The sequence below is a fragment of the Stenella coeruleoalba genome (assembly GCF_951394435.1).
Source record: "Stenella coeruleoalba genome assembly, chromosome: 10".
Lineage (NCBI taxonomy): Eukaryota > Metazoa > Chordata > Mammalia > Artiodactyla > Delphinidae > Stenella > Stenella coeruleoalba.
Window position 1 is genome coordinate 51,172,654 of NC_137156.1, and position 24,607 is coordinate 51,197,260.

Here is a 24,607-nt window from a genome sequence, read left to right on the forward strand (position 1 = left end):
GACCCCATTAAGGTTTCACCAGTTTTTTTCATGAACTCTGTTTTTGTTTTTTCTGTCTGTGTATGTAGTTCTGTGGCATGTTATCACCTGTGTAGACTCATATTAACTATGGTCACAATCAAGATACGGAAAAGTTCCCAAACACAAAGGAACCCCAGGAGATGGGTCTTTTTAACTACATACATTGCAGCCCTGAACAAAATCAGGGATCCTGCTAGGAAGGAAGAAGGGAAATGGATTTGGGGTAGGCAGCAAGCAATACCTGCCACAAAGGGCAGCTATTTTAGGCAGAGGGAGTTTTCCATGATCTTGGAGGTATGAATAGATTCCGTCCATCCTCATCCTTCCTCCTGACACATACACTCCTTTTGTTCTTTAGAAATCTCTCAAACAAATGCCATTCAATTTGATTTATCTCATGCTGTAGGGCTGTAATGACCCCATTGAGATGTGGAATTCATGGTTCCAAGAAACAGAAAATATATGTCTGAGTTCAATACCACTAAAACCACCCAAGAGGCCAAGGAAAGTACAAAGGGTTTTTGTTGTTATTGTTCTGACGAGAATAATTCCTTGACACAAGACCAAAAGGCAACAAGTATAGGGAAATGAAAAACCAATAGGTTCTCAAAATGCATCACGTTTGGACAGGGAGCTGGGAGTAAGGGTGACCTGTTAACTAGAGAACCAACCATTATTTGCTGTTCAATTCCAGAATTTCCTAAGTGAAATCCAGCAATTTGATTATCCCAGGACCTGAGGAACATTCAATCTTGTTGACTAACATGAAAGTTCTTAAAGTGCCAATAATGAGGAGAAATGAATATGAAGAAACATGTAGAGACCTTGCACATTCATAGTAGGAAAAAATTATCTTCCAGAAAGTACAAATGTATCTAATAAAATAGGATCGTTTATTGAGTGCACTTTGATTGCACTTGCTTCGTCAAAACAAGGGCAAGCTTGATGTGATGTGGTTGATTGGTGACGAACAAAGGCAACTTGGGGACATTCTAATGACTTAGACAAGACTTGTCCTCCCTGTAACTATTAGCTATGAGGGGCCTGCTGCAACCACAGCTAAAATAATTAGCAACAGGCTGCTCAGACTCTGGGGAGAATGACCCCACCCAAGTAAAGAAAGAGCAACGCGGAAAGCAGTTTACTCTCCTGAGCACATCCTCTTAAAATGCTGCCTTTTCCACCATTTTTGAGGTTGTGATGGAGGTTTAGATGGATGATGTAAGACACCAGAGTAAGCAGTGAGAAAATAAGGGTCAATCGACTCAATACTGGGTTGAAACCTTAGTGTTCAAACTACCAGAGAGCCAGCGACAGTAACCAGAGGGTGATACCATTGTTATGTGCCAGCTCCCTCAAGATGGAGTGATGCCTGTGGCATTCAACCCTACCCCAGCTCACCTGGGCCTCAGTTCTAGGACTTACCGTTAGCAGCTAAGGGTGGGTAATACATATTTTATGTACTCATTTCCCTTCATGATAGAGGTGACCTTCTGAACCAAAAGACCTGAAAGACCAGAGAAGGCCATAGAGCTAATAATGCCTCCTCAGGTTTCAGCCCCTACACAAGTAACATCCCCAAGGGAAGCAGATCAGTGCGTTCCCATAAGGAGTAGTGAGGACCATGCCTAAAGGTTGCAAGAATACCCGACCAGAGCACGTTCAAAAACACAATAAAAACACAACAAACAAAGGAAACAAACACAAGCACAATGATATGCTCCCTGGATAGTGAGGGACAAATTCAATCTGGGATGCTCCACTATGAGACTTCTGAGTAAAAGGCAAATATGAGACCAGTTGTGTTCTTCCAACACTCTCCACTTTTCCTTTATTGCAAAGCTGAAAGCCAATTTTCTGCCTTCCTCATGGTTTCTTCCATTCATAAGCATTTTTCAATAAGTTAAACCTCAATATTTGATTATTCATCTCTAAGGCAGTTGATTCACCTTTCAGTTAACCTACTCAGCCTGAAAATTGGCCGATGGATGAGTTTTGCAGTTTGGATGCTGAGCGAGGATCTCCGGCAGCATCCAATAGCTTCACGGACATGACAGATGTCTAAGCACATAATTGCCAAGTTCTAAGGGCTTGAATTCTCTTGTGGTTCAATTCACAGAAGAGAAAGTCGAGATAGCCCATCTTAAAATCAAGAAATCCTGCACATGCTTTATAGTACAAAATATAATAGCTTTATTGATACTACAAAAATATTAAAGGATTAACAGCTCAATGGTTTGTGTGGCCAAAAGTCCCCAAACACAAATTTTTCCTGACGTTGTTTAAACTGTGTTGCATCAGCAGCACTGGTGAGGCTGAAGTGGAAATGTGTTTCCAGGCAGTGATGAAGCGGACATGTCCTGGGCTGGATCAGGAGGGTATATACTTGATGAGATAAAGATGACAGCAAATTCTTTACTTTTTTCCCATTGGGACATGGAGTCTGATCCTTTTCCTCTTGAATCTCCACTGGTCTCTCTGTTTGCTTGAACAACAGAAAGCAGCGGAAGTTATATTCTGGCATTTCTAAGGCACGTTCTTAAGATGTCTTGCAGCTTCCACCTGGGTCTCTTGGACTACCCGCTCTGAGAAACTTGGGCCACCACGTGAGGACTCTGATTGTACAGGGGCTGCTAATTTGGATAAATCATGTGTAAGCTCTCTGCAGGACAGTCCCTGACTTCCAGTCACTACTCCCAGGTGCAAAACATGTGAATAAAGCCATCCTGGGCCCTTGGTCAACTTAGCTCAGCCACCAGTTGAGTCCCACTGAGTGATCTCAGTCAATGCCTAGATAGAGCAGCAGAGAATTTACCCATGTGAGCCCTACAAAACTCCTGTTCTATATAATTGTGAGAGGTAATAAAATGCTTTAAAAAATTTTTTTATTGGAGTATAGTTGCTTTACAATGTTGTTAGTTTCTACTGTACTGAAAAGTGAATCAGCCATACGTATACATATATCCCCTCTTTTTTGGATTTCCTTCCCATTTAGGTCACCACAGAGCATTGAATAGAGTTCCCTGTGCTATATAGTAGGTTCTCACTAGTTATCTATTTTATACATAGTATCAATAGTGTATATATGTCGATCCCAACCTCCCAACTTAAAATGTTTGCTTTTTAAAGTCACTAAGTTTTGGGTGAATTTTTTTATGAGGAATAGATAAACTGAACCCTAAAAAAATATGTACCATGGTGTGATATTGTAATTGATAAGAAATATATTTGATCATTTAGACGACCAAATATATTTCTCATATATTTGGTCTTCATCCATGTTTCCTGGATCAGAGTTCCCCACACCCTTGCAATTTCCTTACCAATGAGAGCTATGGGAACACCTTTCATTATAATATTTGGTGTCTTGTCCTTAGTTCCTGAAATCTTTTCACAGCCATAAAGGCAAAGTCGGTATCTTATTATTCATAACAAGCCCTTTCCATGAAGAGGGTTTATGCTAATGAGGCGACTTTAGGAAAGCACCTGAGGATGGGGGCTGGTTTCCAGGGGAACGAACAATGAGGAGAGGGTTGAAATCCCCTGATCTCTGAGGAGGGGAATGGGGGTTGGAGGTTGAATAAATTATCAATGGCCAGTGATTTAATCAGCCATGCCTATGTAATGAGGCCTCCACAAAAACCCAAAAGGACAGGGTTTGGAGGACTTCCAGGTTGGTGAACACACGGAGATTCTGGGAGAGCGACTTGCAGAGGGCAGGGAAGCTCCAAGCTCTTTCCCATACTGTGCCCTACGCATCTCTTCCATCTGGCTGTTCCTGAGTCCTATCTTTTTCATAATAACCTGGTGATCCAGTAAGTAAAATGTTCCTTTGAGTTCTCTGAGCCACTAGCAAATTAATTGAACCCGAGGAGGGGGTCATGGGAACCTCTGATCTATCGCCAATAGTCAGAAGCACAGGTGACAACCTGGACTTGCAGTTGGCATCTGATGCTGAGGGCAGTCTTGGAGGACTGAGCCCTTCACCTGTGGGATCTGACATTATCTCCAGGTAGTGTCAGAATTGAGGTGAATTTTAGGACACCTGGCTGCTGTAGGACAACTGCTTAGGGTGGGAAACACCTTCCCCCTACTCATCTACATTGGAATTGGGTGTAGAACATTTTAGATGGTTTAGTTCAAAGCCCTACATAGGATAATGACATTTACATAATACTTACTATGTGCCTGGCACTGTAACACGTGCCGTTCTCAAAAAACCTTATGAACTAAGTGTTATCATCCCTACGAGGAAACTGAGGCACAGAAGGATTACAGAACTTGTCCGTGGTTACTCTGCTAATAGCAGCAAGGCTAGGGTTCAAAGCCAGGCAGCCTGGCTTCAGAGTTTGTGCTCTTAACATTTATACTAAAATCACAACACTTCTTTTTTAAAAATTAGATTCCATTTATTTGAGCTAAGCAAGGACTATGGGAATGTACGCCCTAAATCCTTTTTAGGTGGTCTGTGTAGGCAGACCATCTGTTCCCCTCTACTTTGCTTTGGGCCAAGCTGACCAGCTCCAGGAAGGACTGGGCAGGCTGGTGCGATGGCCACTGTCAAAGGGAGCCTCTGCGAACAGCCTGACTCCATTACAATGCTCCATTTACAAAGATCCTTGAGAACAATATTCTTCCTGACATTAGGATCAGGAATAGCTACAATTGTTCTGAACAATTGGTTGGCTTTGAATAACGACTACTTGGTTTAAAAACAAATATACGTCCCGACAATAGAGGATCTCAGGTTATGCATTTTCTCTCTTCCTCTCTCCAGGCTCCCTTGGACGCCCTAACATTTGTTTCTGTTTAGATTTCGTCCTAATTCTTTTTATTTCATGTGTCTGCAATTTGTGAATGCTTGTAAGTTTTTCTAAGCACATTTTAGAGTAAGACAAGGTAGATATCAAGCCATTAATAAAATGATGGGTGAGAAAGTTTTGCGTACTTGTGTAAGTTACAGAATTTAACTTAGGATGCTCTGATATTGTCATCTTGAATTTGAAGTGTGTGTGTGTGTGTGTGTCTGTGTGTGTGTGTGTGTGTGTGTGTGTGTGTAAATTATACCATACGTCGCCCAGTTAGAAACTCTGGAATATTACTAAAAAAAAGGTCTGGGCCAGAGAAGAAGAAAGAGGTTTGCTGCAGACATCAGTTAGAATGCTCTCAGGTAAACGAAACGAAAATCCTAAACTACAAGGAGACACAAAGTTGAAGCCCATTGACTTTTATTTACCAAGAAGTCTGGAGCAGCCCTTCCAGAGTCATTTCATCAGCTCCTCCATGAATGCGTGGGGGACTGGTATCAGATGTTCTCTCGGACCCTGCCCTGAGATGGTAAGGTGGCTTCTGTCACTTGGTACATCACTTCCTCGTGTGACTGCTTCCCAGGGCAAGCCAAGATGGCAAGAAACCTCTTCTTGGATACCCTCCTGTTTTCATCACGGAGGAGCAACGCTTCTTAGAAGGACTCCAGAAGATGGCCTCTTCCATCTCCTTGTTCAAAACTGTCTGACGTGGGCATTCTCAGCTGCGAAGGAAGCTGGGAAAGGCAATGTGGACTTTTCCATCCTTCAAAGTGGAAAGCAAGAAAGCAGAAATGGGGCTGGGAACAGTCGTTAAGAAGCCAAATATTGCTGTCTGCCACAAGAATTCAATAAAAAACACTGATTATATAGAACATTTACTAAAGGGGATGGCCTTGGGCAATGAGTGATCAGAACAGAGGTGGCCTTGAACAGCAGGTTAGACTGAAACGGGGCTGCCCTTTACATATTAGTCTCGATTAGATACAAGTCCCCCAAAACATTAGCGAAATTTTCACAAGAAAGTTCATGTTAACCGTGTAGTTCTTCCCAGGGAAGAGCTAGAAGGGCTTTTCTGGAATCAAGCTTGAGGAGAGAGGTAAGCTGGTTGTCAGCAGCCCCGGGGATGCTTCCTGGGTCACCTCTGGAGGTTGCCGGGCAGGTCAAGGCTGCCCGTTCTTAGAATGACCACCTGCCTTTGTCAGAGCAGCTCTGTATTTGTTATCTTTCTACACAGAGTTTAAAAAGCATTTAGAGGCTCACAAAATGTCTGATAAACACGGGTAATTTGTTGCAGCTGTACAGTAGGGTTTCCCAAAATGTGGTCTGCATCAGAAACCCCTTGGCCTGCTTGTCTAAAATTCAGTTTCCCAGATCCTATTCCAGGCCCATAAATTAGATATTCTGATTCACTGATTTGGGGCAGGGACAAAGTTTCTGTATTTCAAGCAAAATCTAAAGTTGGAAACCCACCGAGATTCCCTATAACCAATAATCCCTAAAAAGACCCTATTTCAATAATTAGGGATGTGAGCAAAGATTAAGTTACAAAGATGATTATCCCCTTGTCTTTGAAGTTGATTTTTTTTTCTTCTTTCCTAAATTCTTGTGTTTGACATTCAGCCTTGAAATTCTCATACAGATTCTGAAATTACATTCCTGGTTTCTCTTGGCTTGTGTCTACGTATGTAAATTAAAAAGTTAAATACTCATTGGAAGTGTTATATATAAGTCACTTTTTGGCTCCTGCCAGGAATACTTTGTTCATTTCGTCAATGAGGCAATATTTCAGAGTAATTGTTTTAAATGCAGACTTTTTCTTTTACAGGAGTTAAATAAAAACAGGCAAGTACAGACAAATGCAAGCAGTGCTTTGTGAATGGCTGAAATTCAGGTACCCTTTCATTACATCACAGCAGCAAGAGACAGATTAATTTTCAAGCGTGGAGACTTTCAATATTGTTCTTGTGATTGCAAAGCGTCCACAGACATTCCTTTGCACTAATAATTACCCTTCTCAGTTAATGCAATTGTTCCTAAAAATCAAACTGAAAGGTCCTAAGAAAATTAGTTTCTTTTTGTTTATCCCAGTATGAGAGGATCAACTGTAGATTAATTAAATGCTCTTGCTTCAGTTTCTGTATGGTACTGGTTTTCAATTGAGTTAAGCTTATGCTTTCACACTTAAAAGCCTGTTTATAGGATCATTTTTAATCCTCTTCTGAAAAGGTTGAATTTACAATTGAGCATGCTCTCTCCTCCACTTTAATTGTTCCCAACAATGCAAATGAAAATGTCCTTTACAGCATGGAAAATGGGGGATAAGAGAATTCTCACGTGTTGACTTTCAATATGTTTTTCTAATCTCTCCAGAAATGGCATTCTATTTGAAAAATTTGAATATATTTCCATCACAATGGAAACATGGCCCCAAAGAACGAGAGAGAGCACAGGTTTGTGTCGCAAAGGCAAGCACACCAGGACCCAGCACAGTAATAAAGAGTGACAGCTTTGATTAATGACTAAAATGAGTAATAATTCTGTCCAGGCTTTATTTCCTTGCCTTTGCCTCTGATCCCCTGCTTCCCTTTTCCCCTTCTTAATTTCAGTGACTACTCATCTCTTGTTCATCTTTAAGAGTTCTTTGTAGGGTTTCTTCAAAATTATATTTTGTATATTTTAGAAAAATACCAAGGCAATAAGAGAAGAAGGAAAACTGAAATGCGCAGGGAGAGTGAGCTGCAGTAAATCGCAAGTTCAAAAAAGGGTCCCTGATAATTGACTGCTCAAGTTGGAAACGTTAGCTCACACAATGTGCACACACACAAGCGCGCTCACACACAATGCGCAAACACAAAAGCCCGCGCACACACACAAGTATATTAAAAGCAAAGAGTAAAGACAGTTCTTACTTAATGTGCCCTTTTAAAAAGGGTATGACCCTACCTTTCATCATGAAAATAAAGAGGCTTATTAGCATGAAATGATTCTGTCCCTTCATTCTGTCTACTTTGGGAGTTTCCATTTGCTTCATTTCCATTTCTATTTCTATTTATGTCTTAATAGCAAAAGTCAACCGGATCCCAAATGGAGCTCACAGCCATGATGTAGAATGGAGATCACTGATAAAAGGTAATCCCCTTTGCTCCCAGCCTGGTGGATGAGATCTGGATAGATTAAACAGATTTGGACCAAACCAACAATGCACTCCCTGATTTATGAAAGTCCAAGCTGTGACCTAGGTATCACACCAGAAACCATTCTTTGGATGCCCTACCCAGGGAACACAGCCACTCCCCTTCTTCTCCGGCAAGGTGGAATCATTAAGGAAACCCAAGGATCAGAAAGCTCACCAAGTTTGGAGACCATCAACTGGCCTGCAGATATATGTTGTTTGGCTCATATAGGTTTTTAATATTTTAAATTCATCGCCAGCATTTAAAAACATGAGATTTAACACAGAAAAGCAAGATAATTGGTATTTTTTGAAAAACTAAGATATCTGGCAGCACCAAGCCTGTGTGTGGCAGTGATTGGCAAGAACAACGTAGATGCTACTCCCTTTGGACAGAAGGGGTGCCCTCCTTCCAGTTTTCAGTCTCCACCCCCACCTCTTGCCCATGGCCTGTCCAGTTCACCCACAGCTACTGCCTGCCTGGCCTCTACTGACATCTGAATTTGAGTCTCCTGATTCAGCTCAGTATCTGCACTTTTCCAGGTGAGGAGACACGATCATAAGAATTGAAAGCCTTGACTGAAGTTGCAAGTTCACAGTTGACGCCAGCTTATCCCTCAGTGAGGTTAAGAGGAGCAGAGCACAGTGAGTCAAATTCCCCTGTGCTGAGCAGGTGATGGAGTGTCATTCCAGATACCAGTGAGTGGGAATCCCAGAGGGCAGGTGTGTGGGCAGCATTCCTTACACCTGGATATGCTTCTGCTTTCTCCCAGTAAACTTAAGAGTCTCATACCAGGGATCAGAGGTTTATTGTTACTGTTACTAACAACATTAACCTTGCTGGAAAGGCGAGGCCCAATTCCTGGGACCTGATTAGACATGATTTAGTTCTACCATCTAGCAAAGATTGCCCAAGACCCAGGGCATACCAAGGGAAGCCCAGGAGTGGCTGGCCCCCACTGCAGTCAGTAAGACAGGGAAGTAGTGCATGTAGACAATGCTAAAACAGTAATAAAACTGACTAAAAGTCAGCCTACTTTTTATTAATAGCACATGCTAGCAAATCTGAATGATGCCAGTGATACTGAGATATTCCTCTCTAAAAAAGTATGTTGTTAAGTCCTAAGCAATTGCTGTGGTTGTAACTGAATTTTTAAAAATACAGAGCAGAAAATTAGCATATTATTTCTACATGAAACTCATAAAATCCTCAGACATCCTGCCCCAGAATACCTAGACCCAAATATGGGAATTCACTTTGACAGTAAGTTTTGTGACAGTTCGAAATCCTCTGAGCTGACTTCAGGCTAAGTTCCTGTTTCTAACCCCTGCTGTGCTACATCTTCCTGTGTTTAAACAGTAGCTTGGAAATAAACAATGATGGCACAGTGATTGCAGAGACAAGAAACAGAACTTGAGTAATGAATTCTGTCATTGTATGGTGTTTTAATTTGTGTTTACAATCCTTTAACTGCAAAAACCTTTATTTAAAGCCCCTACAATCAATCACACTATCTTGAAGAAACAAATACATGGGTTGTTGTGTTTGGGGAGATTCATCATAAAATGGAATTTTTATAATCTCTGCCAAATTTATCCTCATGTTTAAGATTTTGCATAACTATTTTTGTATACGTTGCTTAATGTGAAACATTTTGAAATTAAAATGAATAAAACATGTTCTCTGATCAACTGTGAGTGAAATTGATTTAAAAAATCTAGCTATCTTCTTTTTTTAAGGAATGTGTTAAGATTAATTTTGATGAGGTTATCAACAAATTGTTAGAAATGAAGCCTCAAAAGCCAACTGTAATGTTATTATTCATTACTATGAGTGAACAATATGATGGCTTACATCTTCCCCTTTGTTCAAAGAATACATTAATGTAATTAAAAGTTTTAAACCATTACTCTGTGTTTCTTTTCTGACCATTATTATGAGTATTATTACTGATCATAATTTTATCTAATAAAGAAGGGTAGTGTTCAAATAGCATGAACTCTGGGTCATGACTATGTCAGAGTTTTCACATTTTGAAGTGCCATGTTCCACCTTTACCCCAAACTAGACTCCCATGACTTCTCAGATGTAGGTAGCAGGTTTTCACCTGTCCTGCCTGTGGACTGGATTTAGTGCCAGCTTATTATCTACAATAGAATTCGCTGCAATGTGAAATTTTCTCAGAGATTTGGAGACTTGGAGAGCAGTTTACTCCTTGGTTGATTCCACAGCACTTTGCTCACAAATATATATGTCATGAATAAATGTGTAAATGACCATCTCCCCCAGCAGACATGAGCTCTTATAACATAGGGAACGTGCATTAATGATACTATTTCTATGACATTTCAGGTACCTAATAAACTCCACTGAATGAGTAGACAGATGAATGGATCGATGGACAGAAGGATGGATGGATGGATGGATGGATGGATGGAAGGATGGATGGATGGATGGATGGATGGATGGATGGATGGACGGACGGATGGATGGATGGAAGGATGCATGCATGCATGGATGGAAGGACGGATGGATAGATGGATAGATGAGTAGTATCTCATTGAAGAACAACACTTTGCAAATATGTGAGATTTACATTCCTACTAAATTAAACAGATACTTTTGAAAGGAGTGATACTTTTTCTTTAAGAGCATACGCTAACCCTAATATCACTGATATCACTTTAAAACTACACCTCACTTGCGTAAAGTATCAGTAAATCTGAACAAATTCTTTGAAATCCTTAAAAGCCAATAGCCAATCAATGATATGGCAGCCTAACATAGCGCAGTTTCTCAAACGTCAACTTTATTGCATACTACTTCATCTTTTTGCCCAAACTATTTTATGTGATTATTTAGTAAATATTTCTGTTTAGTTCTGCTTTTTGCTTTTGTAAAACTTATCTTAATACCTTAATTCTGTTATAAGAAATAATACCCATGTATATTTCAGCTTTATGTGCCTCATGTTATTTTTTTAATGCACTCTTAAATAAGCACATAAATATTGAAACATATCCAGTCCATCTTAGAACTAAGATCTAGATACCAGCACAGCGGAATGAACATAGGCTTTGGGATAAGGTGAATGGGTGTTCAAGACATAGCTTTATCATTTCCAAGGTAACTTAATGTCATTAAAAGGCAATTCCTCACATACATACGGAGTAAGGAAACTAACCTCACAGAATTATGACGATTAAATGAAAAACATATGCAGATCTCCCAGTAGGAGCCTTCCATAGATTATTTAGGTGCTCAGTCAGCTGCTACAATGGTGTTGATGTTTCACTTTTTAAACAAACCCTATTCTTTCTTTCTGCACTTCTCAGTCTCTCTAAAAATCTGTTGACCATTCTTATGCTAAATACAGCCTCATAGAACCAACATGCCCAATTTTATGCAAAACAAGCATCAGTCATAGCAACTGCATCAAATAAAAATAAATATGAACAATATAAAAATAAATATGGACAGCTCTCAGGGAGCAAGAGTGGAGAATGGAGAATTCTCCACCAGACACGGCTTCCATGTTTCTCTGCCACCTCGGAAACTACTTGTGGGCCCTCCAGACTTTGGGCTCTTTATCTAATAAAACTGAGGGAGTGAATTCTTTTTCCATGTAAAACATTAGCTGGTGAAATGTTCACTGTTTGATACACCATCCCTTTGCTTTCTTGGTTTGCCTTTTTCTTATTCTCATTGTGAGAGCACATGTAGAGTGAATGTGACTATAAAAGTGAAAAGATCTTGTACTGGGGTTTCAGGAAAGGATTTTTCAAGTTCAAACAAGTTTTAACTGAAGCTCCCTTAACCCTTCTGCTATTGAACCACCAGCCCAAGCCCTTATCAGGTGTCTGACCACCCCCCCCACAGCCCCCCACACCTTTCACCCAAATGACACCAACTTGCACCCAAATGACACCAACTTGCTTTTATTTATTCTTATCGTGTTGGGGGACTTGCACTCTCAGAGAGAAAATAGATTAAAAACAAGAGCAGAAATCAATAGCTGGAATCTGAACAGTGAACAGAAATTTTAGTTTACATTTTTTTTTCCCTGAGAGAGAAAAGTGCTTCGAGTTTTGATTGTATAGTACTGGCCTGCAAAGCATTTAATTAAGATGTCTGAGGCAGATAATAACAAATATGAAGGACTTGGCTCCACAAATGATCACCCTGCAGACATCCCAGAAACAAACAGGCACCAGAGCAAGAATACACGTTTCTCCTTCTGCCCATTCATCCTTTGGACTTAGCAAGCTGGTCATACATGTGCCCTCGGAGGTCAGCCTGACTGTGGGAAGAAGAACAAAGAATCTGCCTTCAGGCAGACCTGGGTTCCAATCCTAGATCTGCCATTATCTAAGGTAGATCCGCAAGTAGCTTAAGTTCTCTGAGTCTCAGTTTCCATCTTATAAAAATGGGGATTATGCAAGGTTTTGTGGAAACTGATTAACAAACTGTTCTGATTATTTATTACTGTATAATATGCCACTCCAGAATTTAGTGATATATCAATGACCATGTTATTTTGCTTATGAACTTTGTGGCTCAGGAATTTGGACAGAGAATAGCCAATGTGGCTTGTCTGCACTGTTCTGCCTGGAAACTTGGCTGGGGAGACTCAAATGGCTGGGGTTGACTTGAGCAGATGAGGCCTGAGATTACCTAAGACTTGTTCCCTTGCATGTCTGGTGCCTGAGCTGAGATGATATGGATGGCTGGGGCTCACCGGATCTCTCTCAGTGTAGCACTAGGGCCTCTCCAAGTGATTTCTCCAAAAGGCCTTATCACCATGGCGACCTTAGGATGGTCAGATTTCCCACAGGGCAGCTCAGAATTCCAATAGCAAGTGTTCCAGCAAACAAGGTGGAAGCTGGATGGTCTTTTAGGACCTAGCCTTGGAAATCACGCAGTGTTATTTTCACTGAGCTCTGTGGGTTGGAACATGCCCTGCTCTCTCAGACTCAAGGGGAGGACACATAGGTACTGTACTTAAAACACACTATATTTAAAAGCATCAGCCTCACACCTGGAATATTAAACTCCAGAAATACTGTAGATCAGAATCCCCCAAATCAATTCCCTGTTGTAATCATACTATAATAAATAAATCATAAAATATGTGAGCATATACTTCATAAGGCACTTTTATATCCATTGATTCATTATGTTACATTATCCCTACCTAAGCAGGAGAAATATCTTTTCATATATTGGAAATAATATCCAGAGAAGTTGAATCAGTTCCCCAGGATCACTGGTACATCACTGGTTGTTAAATACACCATTGGCAGCAGCATCCTCAACTGCTAGAGAGACATGTGCGTGCAAAGTCAGGAGTGAGGTTATCTATCTCTAATTATCATTAGAATCTGACCTGCATGCTCATTAACTATTTCTCATTTCATATACACTCAAGAACCTGAAAGTTAAATGCTTGAAAATGCACTGAGTGCAATACACTGACGAAATACCACTCATATGCCTGCAAAGAAACACTTAATATTGATGCTACTTTGATAATAAATTATATATATATATATACACACACCGATACACACGTATATATATATGTCATAAAGAGCTTTCATAGACACGATCACGTTTGATTCTCAAGGAAATATAGTTATACATGATTTTTAATTAAACTCTGGTTTTATGGTAATTATAGATCCACATACAGATACAAGAAATAAAGCTGAGAGATTCCATGTACTCCAAACCCACTTTTCCATTAGTGGTAATATTGCAAAACTATAGTACAATATTTCAACCATGACATTGACATTCATGTTGCCTTCTTCTATAGCCACACCCATTCCCTACTGCCTTTCATCCTCCTTAACACCTGGCAACCACTAATCTGTTCTCCATTTTAATACTTTTGTCGTTTTAGGAATGTTATTGACAGCTTTCCCGTTCTCCGAAAGTAGAGCATTCCTATGAAACCTTCATAAGCTGAAATGGTGTGAAGCAAAGAAGTGACTACCTGAGGACACATCTTGATAACGATGCACTAAATAAATTGAGATAAAGCACAGAGGCTCCCAGACACAGGGAACATAGCCTTTCCAACAAATGGTGCAAAAGCATTTGGACTTCCACATGCAAAAAACAAAAACAAAACAAAACTTTGACCTAATTCTCTTATTTTATAAGAAAATTAACTCAAAATGGATCACAAACTTAAATGTAGAAAGTAAAACTACAAGGATTTTAGAAAAGTAAACCTAGGAGGAGAAATCTTTGGGATCTAGCTGTAGATTAGAGTTCTTAGTCTTAAGAAAGTCAACAGAAGAAAAAAATTGATAAATTAGACTTCACCAAAATTAAAATCTTTGCTCTGTGAAAGACACTTTAAGAAGATGAAAAGACAAGCTACAGGTGAGTAAAAATATTTGCAATCCACATATCTGATAAAGAACTAGTGTCTAGATCACATAGAGAATTCACAGAATTCAACGTACAAAGCAGTTAGGACATGGGCCAACAACATGAGAAGATGTTTCATGAAGGAAGCTATACAGGTGGCAAATAAGCACATAAAAGATGTACAACATCAATGTTCATTGGAGAATTAAAGCAAAGCCACAAAGAGATATCACTGCATACCTGTGAGTGGGGTTAAAATAAAAAATAATGACAACACCAAATCCTGGTGATGACATTGAGAAATTGGGTCACTTATATGTTACCGGTAAAAATATAAAATGATGTGGCCACTTTAGAAAAGTTTGGCAGTTTGTTAAATAACTAAACATACAACTATCATATAACTGACCAATTCAACTCCTAGACATTTATCCCAGAAAAATGAAGATACTTGTTCACATCGAAACATGAACAAGAATGTATAGGTTGACTCATAATAAGCCCTAAACTGGAAATAACACAGATGACTTTCAACAGATGAAAACCTCCTTTTGTTGGCCCTTAGGCTGAGTGAAGTTTTGAAATGTAGAGATGATCTCTGACATTTCTAATGGATACCTCTATGTTCTTACTACGTAAATAAAGTTGCCGGTATGAAGTGACATTAAAGTTTGTCAGTAAATGAATTCTTCCTAACTTTACTCCCAGAAGGAAGTTTAGATAAGCTACAGCTTTTTAACATATAAATCTACTTTGGAACATAGCAATACATCTTATACTGTATGAAAGTCTTATGACTTTTTTCCTTTTAGATTTTTGAAATTGACTGAAGTATTACATCTCCATTTTTGCATGTGAAGATAAATGACTTGCTCCAAGTAACGCAGGTAGTAAATGGCTAGGATTTGAACTGTTAAAGCCATGCTTTACTGCCTGTAAGATTTTTCTAGAACAAATCTGATTGTAGACTATTTTGTGTGTATGTTTGTGTTTTACTTGATCCTCAGGGGAAATAAGGGTGTTAATACTTTGATTTTTCAGATGTTGGAAATAGTTCTGGAGAATCAACTTGCCTGATGAATGCAGAGCTTAATTGAACTGTCTTGATTCCAAATCCTTTAAATTTGACCTGAAAACTTCCCTTACTGGAATATCTTTTGGTATTCTCATATGGTTGGATATTTAGTATAATATTTGCCTCTATTTCATTTTGTTGGTTACTTAACTTTTTGGTTCATCTCAAGTTGCAATCTGATTGGGGACAGAAGTTGAAACTTGTACATTTATCAACTTTTAAATCAGTTTTAAGACATTGCTACCTTTTTACTGAATATAAAAACAAGGCTATGAGTAAATTTAATTATATGGAAACACAAGGCAAGGGACTGGAAAATTGATTAGAAACTTTCTGAAAAGTCAAGTACTGATTTTTCTTTTCCTTGAAAAGAAACTATTTTGGCGACTTCCCTGGTGGCGCAGTGGTTAAGAATCCGCCTGACAATGCAGGGAACACGGGTTCGAGCCCTGCTCCGGGAAGATCCCACATGCCGTGTGCCACAGTTACTGAGCCTGCGCTCTAGAGTCCACAAGCCACAATTACTGAGCCCATGTGCCACGACTACTGAAGCTGGCGCGCCTAGAGCCCGTGCTCCGCAACAAGAGAAGCCACCACAATGAGAAGCCCGTGCACCACAACGAAGAGTAGCGCCCGCTTGCCGCAAATAGAGAAAGCCCGCCCGCAGCAAGGAAGACCCAACACAGCCAATAAATAAATAAATTAATTTTTAAAAAAGAAACTATTTCTACTTCAATTTCTAATGCCAACTATGACTTCCTCTAACTTTTCTCCTTTTTTACGGAGAACTGTATTTGCTTCCCAAACAACAAAAAAATCCAGTGAGATACACACCTGATATAAAAGTATCCACAAGTCCTTATAGTACCTCTTTTTCAGTGTTCCTACTCATCTCCAAAAGAGCAAGGACAGGATAGGAAAGACAGCATTTCGTTCTTCATGAAGTATAATTATTAAAAGAGATTAATCCTGGAAATCATGCTTTTCTATGGTAGTCCTTAATGTTTACGGATCAGGAAATAAAATAGCCCACTACTCCACAAACATAATCAACCTATATAAATAATGAAATTACTCACACTGTGAGGCCGAGAGTATACTCCATTCTCTGATTTGGATTTGCAAAAGCGAAGGTATAAGTTCGTATGTCTTGGGAATGAATGATGAATAAGTTTGAACCATCAGAAGGGTTTTTCATCACAGCTGAAGCCATTTTATCACGTAGAAATTCCTTTTTCCTATTTTATGTAATGAAAGGCCATTCTTAAGAATATGTGGTCCGACAACACACTCTCAGGATTTGTTACTTGTTTGAGATTTATACTGACTCTGCCTTCTGTGATCATCTGATACCCTCAGGGACCATCTGGAACGGCATTTACTTTGCAGCAAATCTAGGACGCTTGTTCCAGGGTCAAGAACTAATTCAGAAATGAAGCTTCTTTCGACAACTCTTATAACCCTTGATCACACATGACCTCCAGTGCATCTATGCTGCTAAAGGGCTTGTGTGAAACTTTTAGCAGAGTCCAGCCCTTCTTGTTCCTCAACAAGCTTTGTGACTAATGCAGCAAGTCGTTTCCGAGGACCCCGCTTTTCTGGCTCTTTGACATGTAGCTACATTATGTGGTCAATCTCTGCAAGGGGCAGAAAAGTGAAGAGATTCAGGGACCTTTCTACCCAATCATCTTGCTGCCTGACAAAAAATCGATACCATAAGCCAAACAGCATTGCCAGCAGACTTTCCCAGTTTTGCTCCAGCTGTAATTAGAGGAACAGAGATTCCAAATATAATACATCTTCTCCAGTCAACTTGTGGATGAACTCAGATTCGGACATGATATTGTCTAGCTGTTCAGATCCACCCAGCTGAACCCGGCATCCATAACGATGGAACATGTAGTAGAAATCAGAGGCCTGGAGCACCAGGTATTACAACTCTGCCAAACTCTTGCCTTCGAGGCTCTTGAGGTTCAGCTGCGTGCCCATGCGGAAGTGGCCGACCACTGCCGCTAGGAAGTCCACCAGGTGCTGCTTCCGGTACCAGGCCGGGTTGCGCTGCACCACGAAGCTGCCCCAAGTCGGCCCATTAGTGAACAGCCGCGGGTGATGAGCCTCGAGCCCTTGGAGCAGGCGCACACGCCTCTTCACACAGGCTCCGCCTCCAGCGCCTAGTGCTCTGCGGTGCCGCAGCTTTGGTCTCGCCGGCGCCATGGCTTCTCCCACCAGCGTGGTCACGTGGTCGCGCGCTCGCTGGAAGTGAGGCCCCAAAGCGCCAGCAGGTGCCCCACCGGAAGCCAGTCCGCCGTGGGGTCGAACCGCGGTGGATGGCCTGAGGAAAACTGCTTGCCGGGCCGCGGTCAAAGAGCTGGGGGAGCTCTGTCTTCGTTCCTCTCTCTGGGGAGAATTCCTTGAACAGACCCCGAGCCTTCTGCACCGCCAGCAACCCCTGGGTGCCCAAGTGGGCTTTACACAGCCCCGGAGCAAGACTCCTGACCGACCTGGGCTCCCAAACCACCGGCTCCAGGAAATGCACCGCAACAGGGGCATCGCCATCCTGGCAGCAGTAGGAAGGAAATGCTGCCTCATGTGGGTTTATTTTTTGTTTTTTTTGTTTGCTAATTTTTATCTTATATTGGAGTATAGTTGATTTACAACGTTGTGTTAGTTTCAGGTGTACAGCAGAGTGATTCAGTTATGCATATATATTTATGTTCTTTTTAAAATTTGTTTCTCATTTAGGTTATTACAAGATATTGAGTATAGTTTCCTGTGCCATACAGTAGGTCCTTGTTGATTATTTTATATATTGTAGTGTGTATATGTTAATCCCAAACTCCTGATTTATCCCTCCCCCCAGCATCATGTGGTTTTGATGAGAAATAAGATCACATGTGTAGAGACTCTTTGCAAATTGGCAAATGCTACCCCGATTTTATTTTGAGGTCTGACTAAAGATTGTACACTTCGCCCAGAAGTAGAATTTTATGTACAGAATTGTTATTTTTCTGTGAAATATTCATGTAGAAGATATGATTTGAAAACTTAAAAAAGTTCTGTGGTAAAACGATAATCTCATTTTCTCTAGTTAGAGAAAAATGTCTTATGGGTGTTCCCTATAAGAGAAGCAGTATGTTTCATTGGAGCAATTGGCTGAGATGGAAAAAAGGCAAGCATAATAAAAGGTGTCTATAAAATCAGTCAAGTAAAACATTAAGTGTTGGAAAAAGAGCTCAGTGTTTTAATTGTCTTTCAGGAGTTTGTTCTGTGTGTGCAGGCAAAATGATAACGACAAATTTCAAAGGCAGCCTCTCTGAACGACTTCCTCTGAAATCCTACAGAACTGGTAGCATTCTGATAGCCTCTAGGTGAGGAATGAGGACACAGAGCAGATGGTTGAATGTCATTATGACTTGGAGATAAGCATATGCCTTGGCAACTCTAAACAAGAACCAGTGAGTCTACTGTCAGCTTCAGGAAGGAGGCAGCCCTTTGAAATGCCTGCAGCGCAAGTGACCCATGCTTTCCCAATGATTCAGCAGGTTAATAATTAATAACATCTGAAACTTGTGCAAATGATTACACAAGAGCACTGCATCCCACTATGAATTCTTCACCCCTGATACACTCGGGCCGAGTGTTTTGTTACCACATACTCTCTGCAATCATTCTTAGCCATTAATCTAAAGTTTCTGTGTTTGTAGAACTGCTGTGAACGGACCAATTTGTCATTGACAAATATTTGGTTGCCTTTGGTTGATGAGAGAAGTTGGAAATGGATCAGAACTCCAGGCCTTGCCACGTCCTCACTACCAGGTAACGCTTCACGATAAAAGTGGGTCTCAGACTGAATTCTGATGCGTGTACAAATATTTGTCAGCAAACCAGCATTGGCTTCCTCTGTGGGAAAGCAAAGACTCTGCTCTCAGTCCTTTCATATATTCTGAAAGTATTTTGCAGGAAATGGTCACTCCAGGAAAATGTGACCATTTTCTAGCAGTGGAATTCAGTTCATCTGAGATCAGGGGTCAGACTCTCCCAGAAGTGGCTGAACACAGGATACTGGGTGAGGTCTAGGGCACCACTCCTTTAAGCCAATCTCCATATCCTGAGCACCAATTATTTCACCAATGAAAATTCACTTCTGATCTTCTGTCAATTGACAAACCCTCTGGAGTTAATCAGAGATAAAGATGGCTTGGGAATTCCCTGGCCATCCAGTGGTTAGGACCCTGTGCTTCCATTGCCGGGGGCCTGGGTACTAAGATCCCACAAGCCACGTGGTGCAGCAAAAAAAAAAAAAAAAAAGATAAAGATGGCTTAAATAATGGCAGAAGCTACTTAGGGGGTACAGTCTTTTGATAAGGGCTTCCTAAAAGCTACCATTACCCTTCAAATACTTACCTTTAACTAGGGTACAAAATTTTTACCAGAAAATCTCAAATAGTCATTGAATCTAATTAGCACACATGCATGTTTTATGCTGTGAGCTGTGAAATAGCATGAATTTGAAGTACAAATTAAATGTAGCTCTTAAAATGGTTACTAATCATTTTTCTGACACCAGCTAAATAAATCCACCTTAAGATACTTATATTTTTTAAGTCATTGAACCTGTACTGTTAAGTGATTTTGTACTTTTGTGAAATGAACAGTTAGTTTGTTGTAATTAAAGTAATAACTTTTATTTGATTAAGTTTCCAACTTTCAAGTCTTTTAATATATTTTAGTTAATAACTATTCAGTTGAATGATTTTGAAGATTGGAAAATAATGTCAAAATGATAGGGAAGTTGTCTAGCATTTCTTAGGAAGCAAGTATAGTCAGCCTTCTGTATCCACAGGTTCCAAATCTACAGATTTCAACCAACCACAGATGAAAAGACTCGAAAAAAAATTCCTGAAAGTTCTAAAAAGCAAAACTTGAATTTTCCTGAGCTGCCGGCAGCTATTTACGTAGCATTTACATTGTATTAGGTATTATAAGTAATCTAAATATGATTTAAAGTATAAGGGATGATGTGCACAGGTTATAAGCAAATATTAAGCCATATTATATAAGGGACTTGAGCATCTGAGGATTTTGTATCTGAGGGGGTCCTGGAACCAATCCCCTGTGGATACCAAAGACAACGGTGTTGTTCGAGAAAAAGATTTAAAGCTGTTTTGTTTTAATTTTACCTTCTTAAAAACTTAAGAATTAGAAACGGACGTTTTGCTAGGATAAAACTGATTAACATAATTGTCAAACACATAAAATCCTTTCTCCTGGGTGAAATCTATCGTCATTTGTACCATTTTTACTTTGGGAAGCATTTTTCAGCATTAAGGGGAAGTTTATGCTGGTGTTTAGATCCCTTGACAAGCATCTGTAGCCTCATTTGGTCATCAGGCATTGAGGGCACCACAGATTTTATTTCCCAAATTCACAATCTGCAGACTCTCAGTTCTTGAATATTACATATTATGGAGTTTATTCAATGAATCATCCTCTCATTCACAGGTATTTATTAAGCAACAAATATGGATCAGGCACAGGAAGCTAAAGCTATGAGAAACACAGTCCTTGCCTCAAGAATGTCACAGTCTAGTGGGGAGACCGGGAGGTAGCTGGTGTGATGGCAGTAGATGACAGAGTTGCTGAGAGCCTGGGCTCTGCAGCCCTCTTGCTGGGCTGGTATTCTGGCTCTGTCATGACTTAACCTCCCTGGGGTTCAGTATTCCCACCTGTAAAATGGGTACGATAATACTATCAACTGCATAGGGCTGTTGTCAGGACTAAAGGCAGTTATTCATATTAAAAACTCAGAACAGGATCTGTCACATAGTAATGAATGTGTGGACAACACGTGTTGGCTACAATTATTATTAAGTGTAGGGTACTTGGGGATCTGCTTCCGTAAGAGTCCCTGTGGTTCATCCAAGTCAATTCAGACACCAGTTCCTTCCAAACTGAACTCTCGTTGCCTTTCTTATCTAGGATTTCCCTTCATTCCTGGTCATGACTCTGGTAAGAGTTGTTATTTCACACTTCTTTTCCTGACAGAGTCTTATGCCCTCAGATGTATCTTTCAGACTTCCCAGTCACTAATTTGAAAATCTTATATGATTATCTCTGATCATCTCCCTCCCCTGATCAAAATCTCCTTCAGTGTCTGTCATCATCTTGAGTATAAAATACAGACTCTTCAGTCTGACATGAAAAACAGGGCCTCCCAGAACTCAAGTTATCCTGGGTCCCTCTTGATTTTTGAGATGCCTTATTAATGTGTAAAAATGGAGAACTGCTAAAATAACGTCTCAAAACTTTGGTACATTTACATGTTTGCAACATATAATAAGCAAATACGAATGAGTATGTATTTATTTATGACAACAAATACATAAACATACAATTGTGTAATTCACAAGATAATTGGAGAAACCTTACAGATCTTAATTCATAGTTGATGTGGTTCATATTTGGTACACAGGTTGACAGCCATATGGTGACTGGAGCACCTTCCTCTTTCCATATGATCGGTGAACTTCTTTGTATTAGTTAGAAATGATTTTTGACTGGAACTAATGAGTTGTGCAGTATCAGTTTATTACGTCTCATGATTCTGCCATCTGGATTGGACTCATCTTGCTGAGTCTATTCCCTCTGCATTTGCTGGGGCTGGAACGTCCAAGATAGCTTTGTTACTCACATGTTTGGTGCTTCATTTGGGGGGCTGGGGTATCTGGTGGCCGACCAGCTGTCTCTTTCTCCACGTGGTTTCATGCGGCTAGCTTGGGCTCCCTCACAGCATGAAGATCTCAGGGTAGGCAGACTTCTTACCTGGTAACTGGTTGCTGAGAGAGGAAGTCACTCTGAGACTAGTCCTAGAACTGGCACTGTGTCATTTCCATCATATTCTATTGGTAAAAGTAAGTTACAAAGCCAGCCCGTTCAAGGAGAGGGAAAATAGAAAATAGATCCCATCCCACCTCTGGATGCGGGAAGCAACGTGTGAGTACGGTGAGGGGAGGAAGGGCTCACAGCCATCTTTGAGGACTTTCTACCCCAGATAACATCCGCATGGAGGTAGTTACTGTATTGATTCAGTGGGTCGACTCTGATACTTTTGGCTTCCCTCTCATTGTTGAAAGTTTATTGTATCTCCTCTGTTTCAGCCTCTCCTAATCATGTTCAAGGGTAGGAAACAGAAGTAGTGAGGGGCACAGTGGCTTTCCTTGGTCGCTTCTTTCTAAACCACGTAGAGAAAAAAATCTTTCTCACAAGCCCCGATCAGATTTCTTCTTATATTTCTTTGTGCAGAATTGGATCGTATATCTACGATCCAAAAGGATGGGTCCTTTCCCTAAGATGTAGTTAAATTTACATCCCAAACCAAATTGGACTTCTGAGAGCAATATGGAAAGGGGAGAATAGATTTTGTGCAAGCAAGCAATGATGCTGGCCATGTTCTGTAACTGCATATATAACCAAAATTGTAGAACAATTATATAATTGTATATAATTTCAGATAACACTGAAATATCCAAATTAGATATTTACCTTCTACTGTCCGCATAACAAACCCCATGCTAGTGTTTGACTATGAGAACCCTTTGCCTCTAGTGGGAGAAACTACATAGACATGAGGCAAAGAGTGTGAATTCAGGGAGGGGTGCAGAATTGGGGCCAAAACATTCCATCTAAAATCCCCTCAAATTTATACTCCAGGCATTCTGAAACCTTTGCATTTCCTTACCCACTCCAAGCTCGCACGTCTTGTCTTTAAACTGCTGATCTGGGTACCTGTAGCATCCTTCCTCATGCCTTCACCTGACCATCCTTCAAGATTCAGCTCAAAAGGCATTTCTTCCCCTGGGCCTTCTCTTATTCTCAGGCTGGGTTAATGGCCTCTGTTGCCTGCCTTCTCCCGTGGTACTCTGAGCTCATCACTATTGTGATAATCATATTATCAGATTTGTTAATATTATTTGTTTACTTAAATATGTTTCACATTAGATCATAAGGACAGCCTAATGCCCAGCAATTAAGGCTAGGAGTACATTTTCTGAGTCCTCGTATCTTCAGCACTTACAGAGTATTTGGGTCACAGTAGAGAATCAAATGCTGGTTGACTAAATAAATGGATGGACAGTAGCTTGACAGTCTATCCTGAAGGCAATGGGAAGCCACTGGATAATTTTAAATGTGATTGTTATTTTTGTATTTTTGGAGGGGAATATTTTGGTAGCAGTGAAGGATGTAGTGGAAGGGGTGAGACTAGAGAGGCAAGAAGATCAGGAAACTGACGTAAGGCTATATGAAATAACAAGAGATAGAACTAAAATAATGTCAGTGTTGAGGATGAGAACAGAGCAGACTCAAGCGATATTTAGAAAGTAAAGAGATAGATCCTAATTCCCAGTTCGTTCTGGAGGGTAAAATAGAGGCAAACTCTTAGCTGATTTTTATGTTTCTGCCTTGGGTTACCCGTTGGAGATAGAGCCTTTTCCTGATGTCAGGAATGTACCAAGGGGCGGGTATTCTGGAATCCAATTTTGGAATAATGAGCATGTGGTACCCGTGGAACACCCATGAAGAGAGTTGAGTAGGCAATTGGAATAATGGTAGCTTAGGTGAGAAATCAGAGCTTGATAATTAGATTTGGAAATGATCATAGATTAGTGGAGTCATATAAATAGCTGTGTTCCCCAGGAGGAATGAGAGAAGGGGCAGAGGACAAACTTGATAAGAACTAGCACTGACCAATGAGTGGAAGAAAACAAACCTGTAAAGATACTGAGAAGGAACAGCTGGATAAGCATGTAGGAAATGGGGTGGACTAGTTTGCTAGGGCTGCCATTGCAAAATACCACGGACTCAGTGGCTTAAACAACAGAAATCTACTTCTCACAGTTCTAGAGGCTGGAAGTCTAAAGTCAGGGTATTGGCAGGTTTGGTTTCTCCAGAGGCCTCTCCTCTTGGTTTGTAGGTGGCCTCCTTCTTGCTGTGAGTCCACATGGCTTTTTCTCTGTGTATTCACAGCAGCATCCCTGGTGTCTCTTCCTCTCCTTATAAGGACATTAGTCACATTGGGTCAGGGTCTTACCTTCAAGTATAGTCATGTTGGGTAGGACTTCAACCTGTGCATGTTGGGGGATACAGTTCAG

General features: G+C 40.4%; 1 protein-coding gene and 1 pseudogene across 2 annotated transcripts in view; one reads left to right on the forward strand and one right to left on the reverse strand.

The window, feature by feature from the left end:
- The window catches only part of LOC307192682 (tyrosine--tRNA ligase, mitochondrial-like), a 65,207-nt pseudogene extending 46,490 nt beyond the window's left edge, over positions 1-18,717 (reverse strand). Inside the window, exon 1 of the transcript XR_013831770.1 lies at positions 16,538-18,717. The product of XR_013831770.1 is annotated as a tyrosine--tRNA ligase, mitochondrial-like (transcript). The remainder of the gene's footprint in view (positions 1-16,537) is intronic.
- The window catches only part of TGFBR2 (transforming growth factor beta receptor 2), a 105,784-nt gene continuing 98,848 nt past the window's right edge, over positions 17,672-24,607 (forward strand). The window contains exons 1-2 of the mRNA XM_079933907.1: positions 17,672-18,047; positions 19,163-19,274. Coding sequence (XP_079790033.1) covers positions 18,036-18,047; positions 19,163-19,274 — 124 coding nt within the window. The 5' untranslated portion in view covers positions 17,672-18,035. The remainder of the gene's footprint in view (positions 18,048-19,162; positions 19,275-24,607) is intronic.